The sequence below is a fragment of the Corvus kubaryi genome, unplaced genomic scaffold (assembly GCF_017639235.1).
Source record: "Corvus kubaryi isolate FWS band 111438036 unplaced genomic scaffold, C.kubaryi_AGA036_p1.0 138, whole genome shotgun sequence".
NCBI lineage: Eukaryota > Metazoa > Chordata > Aves > Passeriformes > Corvidae > Corvus > Corvus kubaryi.
Genome location: NW_024580672.1, coordinates 6,300,780 through 6,322,594, shown reverse-complemented (window position 1 = coordinate 6,322,594; position 21,815 = coordinate 6,300,780). Strand labels below are relative to the sequence as shown.

The 21,815-nt window shown below is 40.6% G+C and overlaps 1 protein-coding gene across 3 annotated transcripts in view; it reads left to right on the top strand.

The window, feature by feature from the left end:
- Positions 1-21,815, top strand: part of ARHGAP22 (Rho GTPase activating protein 22) — a 131,415-nt gene that overhangs the window by 5,600 nt on the left and 104,000 nt on the right. For all 3 annotated transcript variants that reach the window (XM_042018838.1, XM_042018839.1, XM_042018840.1), the window contains exons 2-3: positions 10,082-10,281; positions 14,267-14,354. In XM_042018838.1, coding sequence (XP_041874772.1) covers positions 10,082-10,281; positions 14,267-14,354 — 288 coding nt within the window. The remainder of the gene's footprint in view (positions 1-10,081; positions 10,282-14,266; positions 14,355-21,815) is intronic.

Genomic DNA, 21,815 nt, shown 5'->3' with positions numbered 1-21,815 from the left:
CAGTGGAAGCACTACAAATGTTAGCACCTCTCTCCTGAGAGAACAGTCACCTGCTACTTTTACTACCTGTATAAATGTATTGCTCTTAATTGTAAGATTACTGCCAGAATGACTTTCTTTCCTTGCTGGCCTTCCCTTTACATTTATGGTAAATTTTAGGCAAGCACAGCAGCATAAACAACTTAATTTGTTTTCTTCAGCTCTCTGCAGTATGGGCAGGGGTAGTTGATGCAATGATAAAGGTTCACTGGTGGGAAACTCCTTCCTGAGGCTGCAGCATGTGCCATCTGCTGAGATGGAAGAGGAAAGGATCTGTGCCTAGACTCTGTCCAGGCCTGCATGTATTTAGGTATTTAAAACTAATATGGGAGAGGGAGGCTCCTACTGACAGTCTTTCTAATATGTATTCCTTCCACCGAGCTTTTCTGTGCATCCTTTGTGCCCAATGAGCTGTAAATTAGTCTTTATGAAGAGTTAAATAGAGGAGATACTAGGTTTTTGCTGTGGTTGAAAAAAGTTGCTTGTAATATCCTTCCCCTTAAAAGCAGGTGTTCAGAAATGTTATGCTTCACTAAGATTGTCATCCTGTGCACTGGTATTAGAAAAACCAACCTGTGGTATAGGAAATAAATGACAAGCTGCATATGTTGTTTCTAAGGTGAGAACTGATTCTGTTGCATGGAAAGGGTTTGGGTTCTTTATGATCTCTTTGGAAGAACTGTAGGCCCAGGGTTAATACTTACTCCTTTGCAGACTTCCAGTTTAGGATGAGCCACCTTTGTTTTATTAACCAGTGATGTCACAAATAATGATGAGTCAAATATCTGAGTACTTAGATTCAGAGTATGAATTAATGTAGGAGTAAGAATTCCTATATTTCTTCTGCTTTTGTCCCCCAGATCAAGCCTGGCAGTGCAGCAAGTCAGTCAGCTGTTGCATACATAAGGAAGCAGAATTTGTTCACACATTGAAAATAGGTACAACAGTATTGAAATAGGCAAAATGGGCTCTTGGTTCAGTGTTATGCCCTAAAAAGCAGGGTAGGCATGAATACCCTCCTGATCTTTGGATGACTAAAAGAAGAGAAATACAATGTTACGACTGAATTCAGGGGTGTTTATTGCTGACAGCAGCTGGGTTGTGGTATCACGTCATTTTATAGCCAGTTGCTGGCAAAAGGCCTTGAGAGAGTTTTCTCTACTCTAGATTATTTTTTCAGTCCAGAATAATTTTGGGAAGTGATATCTCATGGAGCAGGGTGGACAAATGTTTGGTGCTCATAACATCAATTTTAGGAATCATTGATGCTAGCAGACACTGCAGTGTCTGAAGAATATGTCCCATGCTTGGCATGGCACAGACAGTATTTAGCAAAAGCATGTGGGTGACTGGAGTGCCTCTGAGGAGCCCGAGTTGTTAGGCAGCAGTGGACCTATGTTTATGCTGCATCTGTAGTGCTGTAGAGCTACAATCTTGATCAGGCTTCCACAGTATTTGATGATGTACAAACTCAGGCCACAGTCCCAGCTCCAAACTGAGTGTTACTGTGGTCAGCATTTTTTTGTTAGCTCCTTAATCTACTGTGGCTGGAAAGATTATTAAAAATTAATAGTCATAGCCATAGAGAGGACTGCAAGGGGCTGCTGCTGATTGCAGAGGGAGTACAAGTATTCATTCAGCCTTCCTTCTGTGACCTGATTTGACTCACTAAAATAGCAGCAAGAAAAAAAATCTGAGAACTTTCTACCATTACAGTGAGCGACTTCTCTTATGAAAAGGTCTCACCTTGTTAGTGTAGTGTGGGAATGTAAGGCTGAGTGTATTGGCAGATGGAAAGAGCTGAGTGGAAGTAGAAGGAAAGGAATAAGACTTTTTTCTTCTGGCAGTGGTAAGCTGTAGCTCAGTGTGGTTGTCCATGGGACTACAAGAGATGCAACAGAGATGCCTTCAGCAGTGCTTGTCAGGTGTGCAGTTCTAACCAACCAGATGGAGAAGATGTACAGCTTGCAAGAGGTTGTGCCAGAGTTCAGTGGGAGTGGAGAGCTGGTGCTTGGGTTTGCTGGATAGCTTTGTAGTCCGCAGTGTGCAACAAGTGCATGTGCTTTAAAGCAACACATCAATTAGAGACGACCCAAGTGCTGATCTGTCCTCTGAATAGTCTGCAGTGGATCCAGATGGAAGATCTCAGAGGATGGTGCAGATAAAGGGACTGGAAAATACGGTCTTTTGCTGGGAGCAGTTTCTGTACTTGTTCTTACACTGTCAATATGGTCTGTAACTCTGGTTTTGCAGTAACAAAGGACATGGGCTATTTCACTTTACTAGATAGTAAATTGGTAGGTCAGTCTGTTGTAGCAGAAGAAGTCAAGCCATCATCTTTCCATCCTGGCACTTATCCATGATCTAATGCTGGTGGTTTGAAAAGACTGGCATGGCTTTGTGTATTTGCAGGGTGCTTTTGAGAACAGCTGGTGGCAGGTTACCTGCAGTATTTAAGGTTTGTTCATTGACAGTTGTCAAAATTACTACCTATTCCTACAACCTGAAACAGAAATTCAAATTATTTTGCAAATACAAGGTTAAACTCTTTAAATAACTGTTCTGTGGAGTTGAGACCTGCTGGCCTTCTTGCTGATAGTGACAGCAAATTAAGTTTGGGACTGCTTTGTACAATAGCTGAAAGGTCTCCAGTGTGAAATGTCAACCAGCAAACCAATGCCCCTTTATGGATAGCAGTGTATTGCCAAAATACTTAGCTTTTCCTGAAGTCCAGCATGCCATCAATTTGTAACAATAGTTTGAAGATGAATGTCAGTTGTTCTTCAGGAGAAAATGATTAAATTATTCCAGTCTTTATGTTTTGTATTGTATGGGGTGGATTGCATTGATTATCAAATATACTTGGGTTTTCCTTGACTTGTGGAAAGGTTCTGCATTAATGTTTATCTGTTTGTGCTACTGTATGTGTGTTCTCTGATGTAATAAAGACAAGGCATTGCCAGGTCATTGGTTAGTATATCTCATGGAAGCCTTGAACTTTGTGTTACTTGAAAAGAGGACTAAGATTGAAGCTGATTTTTTTTCTTTCTTCAGTCTTATCCCCCTGATGCCATGTTTAGATAAACGACCTGCATACTTTTGAAAGTAACTCTGCTCAGTAAAGTGGCTTTTATGGTCACATCACCCAGGTCACTGGAGTATAAAATTATTTTTCTGATTTACAGTGTGCTTTATACAGAGCTGGCTATGCCATTTGTAAGGTGGTGAAAAGTCATGGCTGTTGAACACCACAAAGAAGTCCAAGATTAATTTCTTCATTCTAGCCAGGGAGCGAGCAACTTCCCTCAAACTAGTGTGTCTTTGCCTCGTTTCTGACTGTGTTCCATAAATGCTGTGCCAGTGGAACAGAGGCATCGTTTTTCTACATATCCTACAAAGGAAATACTGTGATCTTGTTGAAGATAGATGGAAAACCCGAGTCAGCTGTGATGACCCTAAAAAGGCTATAGGCAACTTGTAATGTGTGTTGCTGTGCCTGAGCTTACGGCACGGTGGGGCTACACAGCTTTCAGAAGCAGATCCAGTTATGTGTATTCCAAGTGTTGTTTGGGTGTGCCTAACCTGCTTACTGGCAGGAAATCCTGCCTCCCTTTCTGCCAGGTACTGTCAGCATGTTCACCCTTTAAAAAGTGCTGATATGAAGCATTTATACAGTCCAGTGTTATTCTTCAGAACTTCTTGGTGCACCTGGAGTTTGCCAGTGAAAAAGCACTGACTGATCTGGCAGTGCAAGACATGCGAGAACAACCTTTACAAAATAGCACACATCTTAAAAGCAGAACCCTCAGCTTTTGGACTTTGAGAGGAGATGGAACTGTGTTCTGGAGATAGGGTGTTCCTTCATGGACAAGTCTAGTTTCCCAAGCCATTTGGGCTCCTTTGTGGGCATTCATCTTTTCTTGTCAGAGTCCTTCATGCTGGCTCAGATTCTTTAGCCATAGCCGAAATATGTTTTTTGGTAATCTCCTTTCTATTCAGACCTTTCTTCACCCCCTCCCCCCCTCCCCCCCCTTTGGTATTTTTTTGCTCAAAAGGCTATCTATGTGGTTGGGGGGCAGGGTTATTTGGGTTTGGTGATTGTTTTTAAACAGAATGTGCTTACCTACAGGTAAATAATGTATAACCAAAGTTTCTGCTGTTCAGTTAAGGGCTGAAAGGTATTTCAGACTGTGAATATAGCCAATTTCTAACAGCAGTCATCCGTAGTCTGAGTGAAATTACAGTGGTTTATAGTATAGTATATTGTACTAGTTTATGTTGGATTTTACATTTATGAACTGGTTTTTGGGAATGCAGTTTTTCTTGCAGGAATTTAATAACAAGTAAATATTTATACAAACAGATCCACCAATCCTTCAGACTTTAAGTTGTTGGGTTTTTTTTTTTTTTTTTTTTTAGTCTGGTTTGGTACTTTCAGTCTGGTTTTCCAACCACTGCAGAAAATACAAGTTAGTAGACAAACATATATAAAGCTGTCTCCCTGCTTTTCCTTTGGTTGGACTGTAATGTTACAGAACTGCTTCCAGTGTAATGCCTGCATAGGGGTTTTTTTGAAAAAAAAAAAAACAAACAGAAACAGGTTTCCAGACCCTTTTATTTTTTCCTTTCCTGTTTTTATTTTGGCTGAAAGAGAACCAGATCAAGGGAACGAAATAGAACACAGCACATCACTTTGCTCTATAAAATGTTCTGAGCAGACAGGTGCAGCTTTATTGAGTAGAAGTGATGGAGCACAAGCTGGCTCTTATGGTAGTGTTTCTGAATGTGGCAATTGTCATCCTGATCACAAAATGGGAGCAGGTACGTGACTGTGTAGCACCTTTTTGTTTCTGTAGAGATTGCTACTCTGTCTTGAGGGAACTAAAAGCCCTTGCCAGTTCCTTAGAAATATTAAATATTCTGACTAATTTCTTTGCTTATTGTGTTTCAAGATGCTTAATTCTCAGATTGTGCTGAGGAAGTATCTTGGTTTTGTTTGTGCTTACTGACTCTGGTATCTTAGCAATCAAATTCAAACATAGATATGGTTGTGAGATGGATACAGAAAAATCTAAACCAAGTATTTTATTGCCTACAATTCAGTGAAAGGAAATTCAGGCATATTACTCATGTTTCCAGTGAATCCTTTTTATAAGGCCAAATTTGAATTGAGTAAACCAAGTGAGAATATTTTTTATAGTATGGGAAACCACTTCCCTTTGTGGCTAGTGCTTTAAACAGACTATATTAGAAATAATATGTCGTGTCACTGTGTCATCAGACTGAAGGAACACCAGAGCAAAGTGCCTTTATTGTAGGACAGTTTGTTGGCCAGAATCAATTTTAATGACTATATTGATTTTAGCTAACTGCCTATGAAATTTCAAAAGATTACAACTTTAATTGATGTTGAATTGCATTGAGTTGATTGATTTCCATGTCTGGTTTAAGTAAGTACTTACTGAGTGCTCAAATCTCTAGTGGTGTTCAGAGCTGGGAGAGGGAGAGCAGAAGAGATTGTATAATGTTGCCAGGCAGGATTGAACTCAGGAAGGGGGGATGGTATGGATAGGGAAGGGCAGATGTTGTCTCTGTTATGTGCATATTCAGGGTAGAAAATAGATGTGATGAGAAAACAGGAATGTGGATATTGCTTGGAGGCAGGTCTAAGTTGTAGAGGAACTCTTGTAGTGGTGTATGGCCCTCTGGATAGGGATCGCTGCCTCTGTAAGGAATGGAAGTGTGGCTCCATCCAACTTGACCCACCCACTCCTTAGGATAATCTTGGATTTTACCATTAGAGGCATGACAATCAAGTGTCAATCAAGGAGGGGAGTTTGTTTAGTGTAGTCTCAGGCATTTGCACACTGAGTGTTAAGCATTGCTTCACTGCCTTTGCTTGTATTCCTCCTCTCATATTCATCTCGATATGAGAACTTCCATATGCCAGTGTCACTTCCAGTCACAGGAGTATTTTCAAGGTCTGTAATTCTGATTCTTGCCTTACACAATGATTTACCATCCCAAAATGGCTCGACTCGTTAGTGCCACCTATGTGTCTGCCTGGTCTGTTGTTACCTTGCCGTGCTACAATTAACCTGGAGTGGGCGTGGTGTGGGTATGTGGTTGGCATTTCAGTACTGCCGTGCTGTGCAAATGAATCCCAAACCTTTATCCGTGGAGAGTTTGAATCCTTTCTACACCGATTTCTGTTTAGAACTTATGCATATGGCTAAATCAATAATCAACTAATGACAATGTGAAGAGCGAAACCAACCTGTGTGGCGTTATTGAAAACGCATTACTGGATCAGAACTCCAGAGCATGTAATGTATTTGCTGAGTTGTGAGTCTGATTTATTGATTTGTTTTCTTCCTTATGTTCTGCTGATTCCATAATTCTGTTAAATAGATGAGCACAAATAATATATTTCTACCATTAAGAATCAAGGTCTTGATGTACTGCATCAGATTATAGAAGTAGATATTTTGATCTCAGTAGTCTGAGATAGCTGCTGCTTTAAAGGCAGGCTGTGCTCATCTGTAAAAGTTTTCTTCTGACCTCTATGCAATTATTATATTCTGTGAAGCATGCAGTATAAGCATCAATGCTGTTAATAGCCATAAATAATTCCTCTTTCTAAAAATTTCTATCTGATCCATGTTGTTGACTTGCAGATGAAGTTCCTAAGTATCTCCCTAATGAAATTAACTATTACAGTCACGACCAGAAACTAAGGAAATGGAAAGCTAAGGCAGCATGAAGAATTAACAATCATAGCAATTGACTGAGATGTGGTGCTGCATAAAATAAAATAAGAAAAAGATCTGCATTCTCCAGAGACTGATTGTGAAAGCTTTAAGTCTTGGCTAAAATAAATAATTACTAGGTGAGCTGTACAAGTAGTACCAAAGCAGGAGTGAGGGAACATACAAAGTAACATATTTGGGGTTATTTCAAAGCAAGATGTTTGATGTCTTTTGTGAGGTCTGTGTCAATATAGATGGTAGGTTTCCAGTTAAATAAAATGAATTTCTTAGAGGGAGAGGTAAAGTAGCAGAGGGTGTATATACTACATGCAAGTCAGGAAAACTGGGGGCTGATGGCATTTTCATGCTTAAGTTGGAGAGTGCTAAGGTACTTCAGTGTGGAGATAGATAGTCTAACATTACCAAAATCCATCTTTCAGTGAGCACCTAATTGGTTACTTTAATAGCCAAGATGTTGCCTAAGAACCATTATAGTGCCTTTGGTAAAAGCAAATGTTTGGGATATTTATTTTTGTAATGACACAGTTTGTAACATGAATGTGGAATGGAATCTGGACAGTCTAAACCAGATTACAGTTTGATAATAATTGTAAAGTGTGGCCTGGGATGAGGCAGAGAAGTTTCATTTGACTCAGTTCCTATGGACCTCTGCAACAGAGATTTAAACATGACCAGTGAGTTTTGTTACAGCCTGTGCATGAGATGGGGTCCTCCACATCCTGATGGGGAGGGGCCAGGTGTTCTGGTACCTCTGTAACCATCTGCCAGAGGTTGCTGTGCTGCCAGAAGGGCCGAATTAAAGCCTGAGGATCTTGGCTGCATGGGGGAAGGTGGTTCTTGATATATTTATGGGAATGAAAATACCTGTCTGAGAGAGCTCAGACCACAGTGAGTGAGCTTAGAGAATATGCCTGGATACATCAAGGCCTGATTTTAAGTGATTTTTTTTTTTTTTTTTTTTTTTTTACTATTTTTTTAGTGTGCAGAAATAATCAGAATGAAGGAGTATTGGGTTACTTAGGGGAATCCAAAAGTTGCTGGTAAACTTTACTAATGTAGGACTAATGCTATATATTAGCTCACATTGAATTCAGCAATGTATTTTAGGCATAAATTAAGGGAAGAGTAATTCTGAAAAAGCTGCGATGCTGCAGCAGCACTTCTTACAACATTTCAACTTTTAAATTAATTTTTAAGTGAAACTAAAAACAAAATAAAAACTTAATTTCTTACTGCATGAAACAGTTATAATTTGAAACCTAATTTTTCTTGACTGAGCCACAAGATAAAACCTGTTATTCACAGCTCTGTTGAGAGTAGCAGGATTTACCTTAGCAGTTTAGAGAAATGTAAAAAAAAATTATATCCTGCCTGCTAGGGCTTGTACTGAGTCTGCAATTTAGGACTAAAAAAGTGATGCCATCTTTTGTCTATAAAACTGGAATTTGTTAGGGTCAGACTTGAGTGCCTTCTGGATGGTTACAGGAGAGGTGAGCGGATCCTTAAGCCAGAGTGGGAGGAGAAAGGATATGAAACTATACAAGTGGAGATTGTGTCACGGAGACTTCTTGATAATGGGAGGATGTGATGCCATTCAGATCTGCCCTCTGCTGAAGAAAACGTTTACTGTGTAGATGTGCTGGTTTATAGTTCTTTATAAAGCAGAACATGATGACCTGACTGCCAGGTCATGAGGAAGGTCAAAGCAGATTTTATCACAGACACCAATGTAATTTCCTTCACTGGATTACACTGAGGAGGCTCTCTAAAGATCTGACCAAAGTCCCTTATCTGCCTCTCCTTATTTTGCAGTTTGCTTCATGGAAGTGAAGAAATAGGATCAAGTTTAATGTTGCAATTGTGATTTTTTTTTTTTTTAATTTATTTTTTTTTAATTCCCCAGACACCACAACATCCACATTATTTTTTTCTTTGGTGTATGCTGGCAGTTTCATCACTGTGTGCTGAGGCACCAGGAGCAGAAACCAGGTGGTAACATCAAGGCCACGTCTTAGTTGCCTGAACCCGAAAGAGACAAAACTAGATGGTACTCTGAGAGGCAGAGGGTTGCCCTTTCTTGTGATAGTTTGAATTAGCTGTAGTGTGTCAGGGATACCTGAATAAGAAGCTTCCGTGGTTTTTAGCTGCAGCAGTTCAGTGTTAATGTGAGACATCAGTGATGCAGATTTACTGGTATTTGCCTGTAAACTCATGCCTTGTTCCAAGTGGGCAGTTACAAATTGTGCTTTAAGTTAGCTGAATGCAGAAAATGGGATGGAGCAGGGTTGTGTTAGCTCTAATGAAGGAAAAATGGCATGAAATATTAAATAATAACTGTTATTATAAGATACTTCATAAATCCAGAGGAAGTAGATGTGAAAAAGACCTATGAGGTCACCTAACCTATCTATTCCAGAGAACTGGCTTACTGCCTGCAATATATAATCATTGTGTGCTACTCCAGACTAGTTCTAAATGCCCCAGCTTTAGTACTCTTACTGCAAAAGAGGAAGATAGAAAGGCTGATAGACTTTTCTTCTATTGCATAAACTTTTCCTCACTTGTCTGTTTCTGAAACTCTTCCTCAGATTTATGTGTTGGTTCTTTCCTCTATTTTGTCCTTTTATTTTTTAATTTAATGTTTTAATTTTGTTTTTCTGGCTCTAATGCCAGAATGCCCTGAAGAGTGAGATGACTTTAATAATTCTGGATAGCTATGTTATCTCTATGCCTTTTGTGTAGATCACAGTCACTCCTTTGATTGACAATTCTCTTTTTGAATCTTCCCCAGTTTTTAATTTTTTTTTCCCCTCTCTCTCCTGTGGCAGCTGGTTTCACTGGTTAATCACCCCAGACTGATAGTGTGTGAAGGGAGAGTATTTTTTATACTCTCCTTCTCTTTGTGCCCCCTCACTACACATCCTCATTGAGCAAATATCCCATTAGGAGAGAGCAGTATCACTATTCCCATGTAGAGGTGGAAGGCAGTAATGATTTGCCACAAAGAAAGGTAGTGTGAGCAGTGAAGCCTTAGTGGTGGTATTGTGTCTCTTTACACACCCTGGAGTGAGCAGTACCAAAAAGGTGATGTTTGTCTTGTGTTTGCTGTCATGAACTTGAAAGTACACCCTGAAAAACAAGTACCTGTTCAAAGAGGGAACATGTAATGGTCTGTCCATATCTGAGAAGAAAATGTGGAACAGTTCTTTAGCCTCTCTGAGTGTTCTTACTGTTATTTCTTTGTTTCACTTACTCTGTAATTCTCTTTTCAGCCCGGTCAAGGAGTCTGGTGATGGGTGAACAGATTGGGCCTCCCTCCAGACCATCTTCTCCAAATCCTCAAGAACGTGTGCTGAAGTGTGGCTGGCTAAAGAAACAAAGGAGCATTATGAAGAACTGGCAGCAGCGGTGGTTTGTGCTGCGTGGGGATCAGCTCTCCTATTATAAGGATGAAGAGGAAACTAAACCTCAGGTGTGACTAGAGAACTGTAGGACTTAATGGTTGTGACTTCTGTGATCACAGTCATGCTTTGATTGACAGCTCATTTCAGTTGTTTTCTATCCTCACCAAAACCATACACACTTAAGGAGGTTCAAAGGCAAGAGATGTCACAGGGAGGCTTCTCTACTACCAGACAAGTCATAGAGCTTGAGAAAAGGTTAGAAGGTGTTTATTTACCCACTAGCGCATGCTGACCTCCAAATCTTAATATGGTCATCTATGAGACTGGAGTTTGACAGGGAGAGCTATGGAGTTACAGATTACTGAGGCAGGAGTGATTAACCTTGCTTGCTCAGCTGGGACTCGTTATCTCCCAGTTAATCCACTGTTAGCCATGAGGTGAACCAGCTCAGGGCTGGCTTGTGTGTGTGTGGAGTGCATAGGTTTTGTTACATGCTGAGAATGGGCTGTAATGTGTTTTAGTGTGGAGGGAGAGGGGGTGGCTGTTGTGCTATGGGCTAAAGCTTACAGAGGAGATGAAGAATTTCTTATTCATGTTTTTCAAATGGCTGTAAAATTCTATTGCAGCATTTGTGCTAAGGTCTTCCCTAGTTGCTGCAGTAGATTATGCATCATAATTCACTAGTCATTGTTTGACTGTCAGGCCTTTAACCAGAGTTATTGAACAGAGGGAACATAATTGAATGAACCAGACAGTGTCCCTGTACTGCTGGCTCCTGATGAGTCAGTACAGGCATTACAGAGTGACAGTCAGCCTGTGTAATATCATCACCATCCACAGACTCATTATGGACGATTATTAAACTGCTTGATGCAGCTGCCTGCTTGACTGTCACACATAAATTTCATTGTAGAGTGAGAATGGAAATTAATATTCCCCTGTGGGCCTGACATGAATATGGTAGATGAATGAGGATGTTGACTGCATCTTATATCTTGCACTCTCCTGATCAGGGCTTTGGTCTATAATTACAGATAGTCTGCTGTGTAAAGGCTAGAGAGATTTCGACTTGATGATGTAACCTGATTACTCAGGATGCTGCCAGTAGCAGCTGGATTTTGCACTTTCAAGCCAAGCACCTTATCTTCATATGCAGTGCATGTGGAGAGCTGGGCACTTCTGAACTGTGTCAGTGAACATGATGAGGAATAAACTGCCTCAGGTAATCATGTTGTAAAGGATTTCTTTAACCGTGGCCCTGTTTGGGCACAGGGTTGCCATACATTTATCACTGTGGGAAGCCATTTTGTATAGGATGATACAGGACTATGTCCTGACTATTCTTGTAGGAGTTGCAAATTAGATTTGCATCTGACTTCTGCTACGACTGTATGCATCCCATAGGTGAGATGTACTTTTGGGGCTTGTAGAGAGCTGTTGCTTGGGATTCTCTGGAATGAAAGGGTAATGGCACAGGCGTGCCCATGCATCTTAGGAGGATAACTGAGACTCTTTATTGGAAGGACTTCTTTGTTATTGGCCATAGAGATATTTTCACCAGTTGTTATTTATAATAATCCCTCATTTCCCTCAAACCTAAAGGTACTCATGCTTAATTTAAATCTTCTTGGTTTATTTATTAAGTATGGCCTTTAAGCTTGTGTGTAAAAACTAAATCAATAGTTTCACCAGAGTTCCCATTGATCTTTTGCCTACTTGATTATTTATACGTACTCCGGAAGAGAGTTGTATTCTTGTTGTTTACTTGATAAAGTCAAATGAGATTTATGACATAATGTTTCAAAAGAGAAACATGAAACACATCTTTTTGTTTATGGATGTTGCGTTGCCTATTTTTATGAAAACCTGTTCTTTCAGATTCTTAGAGAACTGTAGATACTCTTCCTTTAATAATATTGCTGAAAAGGTGGAACTGTAATCTAATGGCAGGAGAATCATGTAGGCTTTCTGAAGAGGAATTATTCTTGTCTTTAATGGACAGAGTACTGTTGAAGGTGTGTATATTTGTGTGCCACCTGACAGTTGCAGTTGCACAGCCCACTCCATCAGACACCAAACGTTAGAGGGTAGACTTGCAGCCATTGCTTTTCTTCAGAGTTTTCTTTTTTTTTTTTTTTGCCCCCATGAGGACAGGGGGAAGTGAGGACTGACTTGCAAAGAGCTTTTGATGCTGCTACTGACTCTGTCAATATATGTGTGGGTTTTTTAAGTAGCTTTGGGCTCATTTCTATTCCCAGGAAAGGAGACAGCAGGCACCCCTCCCCAATTTCCAGGGGAACAGAAGTCACTGCAACTAATTCATTAACCTTCCTTCAGTATTGGCTTGGCATGATAAAAAGCTTTAATGCATCTGCAGTGGGCTTGAATTTTGTGCTTTAGGAAACAGCATAATTTTCTAGAATGTGTTCTGTCCATTGGACTCTAAAGATGATGTTTTTATACAATACTTTTTGATACCATTTGGAGTAACTTCAGATGCATTTTTGTCAAGTTGCCTTTCCAGTGTTTTCCTGTTATCTTTGGAATGTCTTCAGTTTATCTTTGAATTTCAGTGAACGTCAGAGTCAAATTGCAGGGCAACAGGATTGGGAGGAAAGGGTGTTGAAGGTTTATCCTGTTGTGTTGACTTATTTTACCTCAATTTTAAATCTTACAACCATTCTTGAGAAACCACTCAGCATGGATTTTGCTAAGTGCCCTCCTACACTGTGTCCTTCCATAGTCTTATCTTTACACTAGCAGGGGACAGGAACTGAGCCTTTACACTGTTGAACAAAGCATCTGTAGGAAGATGTATTCCCAAGGAGCAAAGCTATGGAAGTTATACTGAATAGCAGCAATCATAAGTAACATATCTGGCCTCATTATTTTAGAGAGAAGATTGCAAAGGTCATATGATGAGTTGTCTTCTGTTAGTTGAAATTCTGGATAGTCTGTCTCATGAGACACTAATTATGTTTCTCCATTATATGTGGATCTGCAAACTGACAAATAGCATAACTAGAATTTGTTTTGATTACCAGTGTTATAATGGTCAAGTGTGTCTTGGATTTGGTTGTTGCCAGATTAGTAAACATGCATAGCTACATTCTCATAAACCAGGGATATGTGTGAAAAAACCTGACTGAAACAGCTGTCTTCGTTTTCTGTTCAGCAAGAAAAGATGCTTTGGAACCAGTTTGCATTCCAGGGCAGTTTAGTGCAGGAGTGGGAACTGCTGATTACCTTCTTCATGGCTTAACTCTTGAGAGTCCCAGTTCTTACGGTATTTTGTCTGATTATGCATATGTCCTGAAGAATGTTAACTGGAAACCCTTTAAAATATCAGAGATTAAATGCTTGTTTCACTCTTGTTACTGGACAAGAGCTTCCTGTGGTATCTTTTTCAGCTTTTCCATAAAGACCATTTTGCCCACTTTGAAGATACTCTGTCACCAGCTATCCAGAATTCCCAAACTGGAATATGTTGTGTTAGTTATGCTTGGGCTCAAAGTGGAAATGAAGCTGAATACTGGCAGCATTTGAACTTAGGAAGTAAAAAGGCTCCGGTTTTTTTCTAGGGAAGCTATAGTCTTTTGGATTAAAAGGGTAAGTCCATTGCCTTGCAAACCCGAATTAGCTGCTCTCTTCTAGTATCTCCCTGGGAACTTCTGTGTACTGAGGATCTCTGGAAAATTGGCCATTTTATTCAAATGCATGCTGCAACCAGAAATTCAAGGGTGTAGGAAGAGCAGATGTAATGTGAGATAAAACTTTTGCAAGGGATAATTAGTTACGGAAATCAAGGAGAATCACTTCTGCGTGCTCATAGTGTTATTCCAGAGGAAAGAGCCTTTAACCAGCAGTGTCCAGTGTGAGAGAAAGGACAGTGAAGCAGGTGCATGACCAGCTCAAATCTTTTCTTGCTCAGAACTGTAGAAAGGTGTTGGGCTCAGTAGATGAGCAGGACTTGAATTTACTATACATTTCATCATCCTTTCCTTACCCTTTTAGTGGCCTTTCCCTTTTCACTAATGTTTGTGTCCATTACAGGGTTTGATACTACTGCAAGGCAGTCAGGTGAATGAGCTGCCACCTAATCCTGATGAACCAGGGAAACATCTCTTTGAAATTACCCCAGGTATGCCAGCATTTCTTTGTGCTTTCAACATAACATCACCTCATTCCCATCAGTTGTCATTAATGGTAACTGAGTTGTACTTATCACTCCTGAGTGTTCTGATACACTGCCCAGATTATCTAGTGAGACTGAGAAATGGGACTTGACTACATGGTGTTGTTTTGGATATGAGTGCTCCTGTGATATCTCATTTTCATTTCATAGTGGTTGAGATGCATCATGCTCCTTGAATTTTCTATTTGGAGAGGGCTCTTTGCTTGGAGTGTTGTGCAGTCTCTCAAACTGTGTTCTTCCAGTTGTTATGGGAGAGACAGGCACAGAACTTGTGGAAAAGGGACATGCAGTACCTGGATGCAATTTCTTTCATGTTTACTACCTATTTTGGGAAGCAGGTGGGAGGGCAGACAAAAAGCTTCAAAACATTTCCCTTTTGGATGAAAGGTGTAAGAAAATAGATGACCTAGCATGGAAGAGAGGCTGAAATTTTTTTAGCTAGAAAATCTAATGATCTGTCACTGTAGTATTAATGTAAAACTTTTGCAGTCATTTTAGCTCCCATATAAGTGCTTCCTGTGGACAGAGTTGGTATCTCCAGAGTAGATTTAGAATTAAGTTCCTTGTTGCAGCATAGGAGCAACTGAATTCAGTTGATTTAGTTTTGATTGTATTTGGGGGATGACCAGCCCTGTGCATGGGTTTGAATGCAGTGTATTTTGGAGGCAGTTTCAAGTGGCAGCATCTACAGAGGAAAAAACCAAAAACCTGTTGCACTGCTACAGTGTTACAGCAGATGAGTGAGAGCTGTGTAAGGACTAGGCCAGTTCCTCTACCTCCCAGTACCTGAAGACTGAGTTCCCAGAAACAAAGAAGGAGACAAATGTGACTCTGCTAAAAATTATGTGAGTGCACTGACTCAGTCATCATGCACTTCACTGCCAGCTTGTTCTGTGTGGACTCCCTGTCCATGCTGCTTAGCATTGTCTCTCCCAACAGTATTGGTGCTGTCAGTAGGGTAGATAAAAGTAATTGCATTAGGCTGCCTCTTGTTTTTAATGGAATTTTTTTTAAAAGCAACATTTGCCCCTGTATTTGAATGTTACTGCTGTGAAGTCAGGTGTGTTTTTACACTTTGGGGTCTTTGTCTTACCACCCTGTTAGGCTGGCTTAAAATGCCTTTTTGCACATCCCTCTTGACACAGTGTCAGGCAGAGCAAGAACAGGCAGTGCTGTGAGATTTTGAACTACACCAGAACGCAGTGTTTTGCAGTGACTTAGTCACAGAATTCTGTCTGACACGCAGGAAGCTACCTGGGGAGAAGAGATTTATTTTTTTTCTCTTACTTATCATTGTGCACTATCTGTTAGTGCCTTTTTTTCTTTCTTATACTGCACCATGCCTTCATAAGTGGGGTCCCACAAACCACAGGGCATTGGGCCCAGCTTGCGTGGAGGATCTCCAAGGAAGTGGCATTCATTGTTGGTCTGAATGTGACACATCTGCACCATTTTCCAAAGATTGTGCCCCATACTGATGCAGAAGGACTGTGGACCTGCAGTGTGAAAGCACTTGGGTTGTTGTGATTGTGAATGATTCCATGTGTTCTGGCAGTGATCTGAAATAATTAACTGAGCCACAGACTGGCTTGATTAAACTTCCTGCAGGCTTGAGTTTCTTCTGATTCCAAATGAGAAAGCAGTAATTCTTCTCTGCTTGTCCAACCTGTCAGGTTATATTACTGCAAAAGAGTGGTCCTACACTGCAGGTTGCTTCAGGTGAGTTGGTAAAGCAGGGCCATGTGGCTAGTTGAAAGGGGCTGCTCAGAAGGGTGGAAAAAAGTGATGCTGTTCAACATGGTTGTGGATCCCAGGATATTTCTGTTCACATTGGGGTTTTAACATTGCACTTTTCTGTGTTCCCTGGAAAAATGATTTAGTCTTAGTGTACCACTGACTTGTCTGCAAAATGAAGATGTTTTCCCTAACTTATGCAGCTAAATCCGTTCCCATTTGTAGCAAACTTAGTTGCTACATGGATAGTAAGTATTGGAAAACACTATAAATAGCCAGTCAATACAGAATGTCATTGACACAGACATCACTGGAGAATGTGGCCTGAAGAGTTCCCCATTTTGTTCACAGTACACTTATTCTGTGCTGGTTTTGGCGTAAATGCCTTTTCTTTTTTTTGCATGTGTTCTGAAATGACCGTGTTCTGCATGGTTGCCAGCCTGCAGAGCACCCACATAGTGAATAGCTCTGAAACAGATGCCAGATCGGAAGGGAAGCACAAATGGTCTTGCAGGACCCAGATCTTTATTTTCTGTCACTGCCCGTCTTTGCCTATGTTGGATGTATGGCCATGATCACATTTCTCATTTCTGCCTAATTGTGTTTCATTTATCTCACTATAAGCTAGGACTCTAGAGTTTCTATAGGGATGATAAGATTTTTTTTTTAAGTTGTCTTAGCTAAGTTGGGGATTTTTTGAATACCAGGTACATTCAATAGCTGTATGTACAGATGTGGGATTTTACTGTGCTAGTAAACATCAGAGCTTTAACTAACAAAATCAAGAATGGAGTGTAGCATTCCTAAAATGTACCTATAGCTGATACCAGCTTATCTGGCAAAGAGGAGAAGCTGAGATCTGAGAAATGTCCAAAGAGTTCTAAAGCCTGTGGTACCAGTTATCTCCAAAACCCTATTTTGTGATTAATAGCTAAGGAGCTCAGCGTTCTTGTTGTGGAACTGTTGCTGAGGTCTCGCCACCTTTCCTCTGCTGCAGGCTGTGTTATGCTTGGCTGTGGGAGCTGTTCCTTCAGAGTACAGGGACTAGAGTAACAGCATGTCCTGTGCTGTAACAGAGCATGTATTGATTTTCTGCTGAGTAACAAGAACTAATGATGGGCATTGTGTATTATTCGTGTTTCATCAAGTTCATTTCTAAGCTGTATAGAGCAGCTGGGAGACGGGTTAACTAGGGACATGAGAGACTGCAGAACAGTTCTACAGTCAACCCAGTGTTAGATCTGATGACAGGACTTCCTGAAATACATTCTCTATATTCATTTTTGGGGAAACTGTGTAAATTTCTGGGTCCTTTTGAATCCATTCATGCTTCCCTTCATCATAGCTGGAAGTTCAAAGTGGAATGGTTGGGTAAGTTGTGGGTGCAAGTTACACTCATATTTCAGTGCACAATAGCAGGTGGCGAGGGATGTTTTTGTAATATTATGAGGGTAGTGAGGTCACGTGCGAAAGTTGTACCATTTTGGGTAATAATTCCACAGCAGCTGGTATTTAGGGATGGAAGTCATCTATGTTGCTTGGGAGAGGAGTCTGAATCTGGCAACAGAAACAGCATCTGTTGTTGCTAGGGTCAACAGAATAACTTAGTGTTGACCTGGGGTTACAGTGCATTTTGGAGTGGTGTAATGCAGCTTGTAAGAAGCTACAGGGGATTATGGTCTGAGAATCTTTTAAGGAATGTTGATGACTTAAATGCTCCTGAAGTCTCACCTTGTAGGAAACTGATGTTTTAATGTCTTGTTGCAAGTGGTCTACCTAGTTTTATTCTCCAGTGTTTGCAGCACGGAGATGCTCAAATTCCTCTGCAGACTGAGAATTCCCTGATACAGTAAGGTTTTTAGAATCAAGGAAGGGAGCAGTAAAAAGGTTCAGAAGTTAGGAAGTACTCATGGTACACATCTTAGTGTCTCCTTATCGCTGATGATAGCTAGTTCCTGTTTCTTGCCACAGTGCTTTCTGCCAAGGTGAACAGTGACAGCTCTTAGCTGAGACTTTCTGTGAGAGTACAGTTTTGTAATGAGTTTAATTTTTTCATTGGAAACAGCTGCTGAAGGGGTTATCTTGTTTCCATACATCTAATCATATCTTTCGTTTCAGCTCTTGTAACTGAAAAAAGTTCTCAAACCAGTTGGACTTCAGGTCAATTCAACTGAGGTGTTGAAAACTGCACCTTCAGGTTGTTTTTTGTGCTCCATGCCCTCTCCTTAGTGAGGCAGTTCAGTGCTCTTCATAATTGTTACCTTGGTGTTTTTGCGGACTTAGCCAGAGCAAGGATCACAGCCTATACTTGATTTATATGTCAAAGGTTATTTTCAAAACTTTAGAAGTCAGTTCTCTATGGTGTGTGCTTTCAGTTATAGAGACGTAGTTCAATATAGGCAACTTGCCCTTGCAGAAGGGATTTGTGTTTAATACTGAACCCTTTAAAGATGGAGTAATGGTCGCATTATGTGGGAAGTTAGGCTGGGGCAAAATAAAATGCCTCGTGCAGAAACTTTGTGCAGGGCTTATGTAGAAGCTACTTCACTGCCTTGGTTATGCTATATAACAGGAAGGAAAATCAAGAAAGGCAGAATCAGAAGGTGGGGGTCCTAATTCTTACAGGGACAGTAATTGTTGCCTACTTGATCTGTAGGGGTCCATTTGTGTTGTTGACAGTATCTGACAGAGAAGTTGGAGTGGCAGCTTGTTTGTCTTGTGCCAGTAGGTGGAATGATGCCTACAAAGCAGTCTGCTCTGTGGTACACTTCTGCATCCCAGGTGATTGACACCAATTAAGCTATTTTTGTGGCCTTTTTATCTCAGTTCCTGTTGAGATGGTGTGTAATTAAAATACCTGGAGGAGAAATTAGAAATTCATACATTGAAAATCATTCCATGTTCTCTATTATTCAATGCAAATTGCAATTCTAATTAACAGCAGGATACAGAGTTTGCCATTGGTAATTAAGTTTTCTCCTGAAGTCTACAGCTGAAAACTGACTGTGCATATCTGAATATGTGATGATGTTGATATTTGAGAGGTATATTTAGATTTCTGAGATTTGGCACCCACCATACTGATGAGGGAAATGGTAACAAAATAAAGTAGTTTTGGGTCCTACTTGAAAGTTTGGCAGTGTAGTTGCAGCCGTCCACTCTGGAAACACTTAGCAAGAGAGAACTGTGGATGTTACCGTGTCCATGGCGTTGCACTGACCTGGACAAGAAGATTGGTGGTCTTGGTTTTGCAGTGGAGGGTCTGTCAGATCTGTGTTTACTACTTCTAGATGTATGGAGCATAGCTGAGAGCATGCAGTTACTTGTAGATAACTGTCTTTTGGAACATGAGAGAGATTCCCCCCCCCCACTTATTGAGGGGTGAGAAACAATAAATGTCTTTTCTAAACTGTCTTTCCAAAGGAGTGCCCAGAATGATAAAATTGCTTGCTTTCTTTGCATGTCTGGAAGCAGTTGTTTATTATTACCTTATAGCTTGCATTGAAGTCCTTTAAGCACTGAGATGATGACAGGTACATCTGCTTGCCTTTTCCCTGCTGCAGAGTCTCTTTTAGTGTTCAAGTGCAGTTTCAGTCTCCTTGAAAGTGTGTCTCCTCAACTTCTGTGCCTGAAAATAGTTGGTGCGTTCTTCTGTCTGTTCTTCCTGCTCCGTCTCTCCTGAGCACTAGATGGTGCTGGTTGTTTCCAGCTTCTACTTGGTCTCTTGCTGTCAGTGGTGGCACATGTCTTCAATCACTGGAGTGTTAGTTCATCCTCTCAGAGGAAAACTACCTACTCTGTTTCGTTCGTGTCTCCTCAACGCAAATCAGCAAGCAAGAGTCCCCTAGTTTTTGTCCAGCCTGTGAAGCCAATACTGTGCTCTGTAGGCAGAATACAGTGTTGAATAAAATTCTGCACATCTGCTCAGTTGGTTAGAGCGTGGTGCTAATGGTGCCAGGGTTGTGGGCTCGATGCCCGTATGGGTCATTCCCTTAAGAGTTGGACTCGATGATCCCTGTGGGTCCCTTCCAACTCAGAATATTCTGTGGTTCTGTAATATTCTATATTGAACACATTCCATGTATTCACAATATACAGCTGCTGTCACACATGCTAAAATCAAGTCTTTGAAAACATTCAAGTTCAAATTTTTTACCTCTTTAAATCTTGTTTTGGTCTTAAAATTGTTATGTAAGAGCAGAACATGTTCTGTATAAACACATACAGTAATGACTGTGTGGGGAAGCAACTTGGGCATTGGTGTCCACTGTTTCAGATTAACATACTGACCCAGGGCTTATGGACTATTTAGTGACATCTGTCAGACTGTTTTCCTCTTCTCCCATTCTGAGCCTGATAAACTTATTTTTCAAAATATGTATCTTCAAAATCTTGCAATTTTAATGAATTGACATTTTCCAAAAAGTACTAATTGCCTTCCTTGGGTTTATTCCTTTCCTAATTCTACTGATACTATTTTATTGAACTGAAAAAATAGCTTTTGTGGCTTGTCCAAACCTTGATAACTTCCTTTAGTGTCAACAGAGGTATCAGTCAGCTGCCAGTATTTCTAGGCTTGTTTTACAAATGGATTCAAGTTGATGAACTCTTAATTAATGGAGGCCCTCATTTCCCTCATGCAGATACATACTAGCAGCACAAATCTTCAGTAAGCAAGGCTTCTCTGCTTACTGATTTTCTGCTTTCCCTGAATGCTTGACTGTACCATGTCACTGAATTCTTATGAAAAGAGAACATGGAAAAAAGGACTGAACTTTGTTCTCAATTCATGTAAGCTTACTGATTTCCACAGTGTTATGTTCAGCCCAACACTGTATCCCTGCAGCTTGACCAATCCACTTCTGCCTACTTAAGGTGATGACTCATTGCAGGCGAAGGTCTTCGGACTGCATCCAGAGTTTTGTGCAGAAAGGTTGTTAGGCTCCTCTTTTCCCCTGAGGGCTATGAGGCTCTCTGATAGTTAAGAATGTTTTGGCTCACCTTAACGTTATCGGTTTAAAACATCTTGAAGGGCATCAGGAGGCACCTGCAGCCTGTAAATTGCTTTTTGCTTTGTTTTCTTTTTTCCCCTAGCATATGCAATGCTCAAGGCTTATGTTTGCATTTGGCAGGTAATGATCCTGCTTCATGAAATAAACAAGATTCTGCCTTTGTTTTATTAGAAGTGTTTGATCCTACTTCGGGTTGTGCTGTCTCCATCCCTCAGTGCTCTTGGGCCCTGGGCAGTTGAAAGTAGGACTGGAAACGGGCTGTGACAGCATACGTGTGTTCTGCTGTCCTGGGATTTGTATTCCAGAAGTTCTGCATTTGATCCCTGATCAGTTGCACCTAGCTGTCTTTAATGCACGTGTTGGCTTTCAACAAGAATGAAGGTTTTTAAAACTTCAATTGCAATATCGTAAGGCCTGCTGTGAAAGGAGCATGTGACTTAAGAAGTTTTGTGAATAGGGCTTTCTGCTAGTGCAGATCATTAAAATGTAACCTCTGACTGGTTTTGAGCAGTCTTCTTTAATCCATTGTATTCCTAAGAGACAAATACAGCAGTTTATATAGGTTGTCCTTTGGGTATAGAAATACGGCTTTGTAGTGTGGTGGCACATTGTAGCTGAAACGTGCAAGGTATCATTTGATCCCCTCAGGTTGATTTTTCAG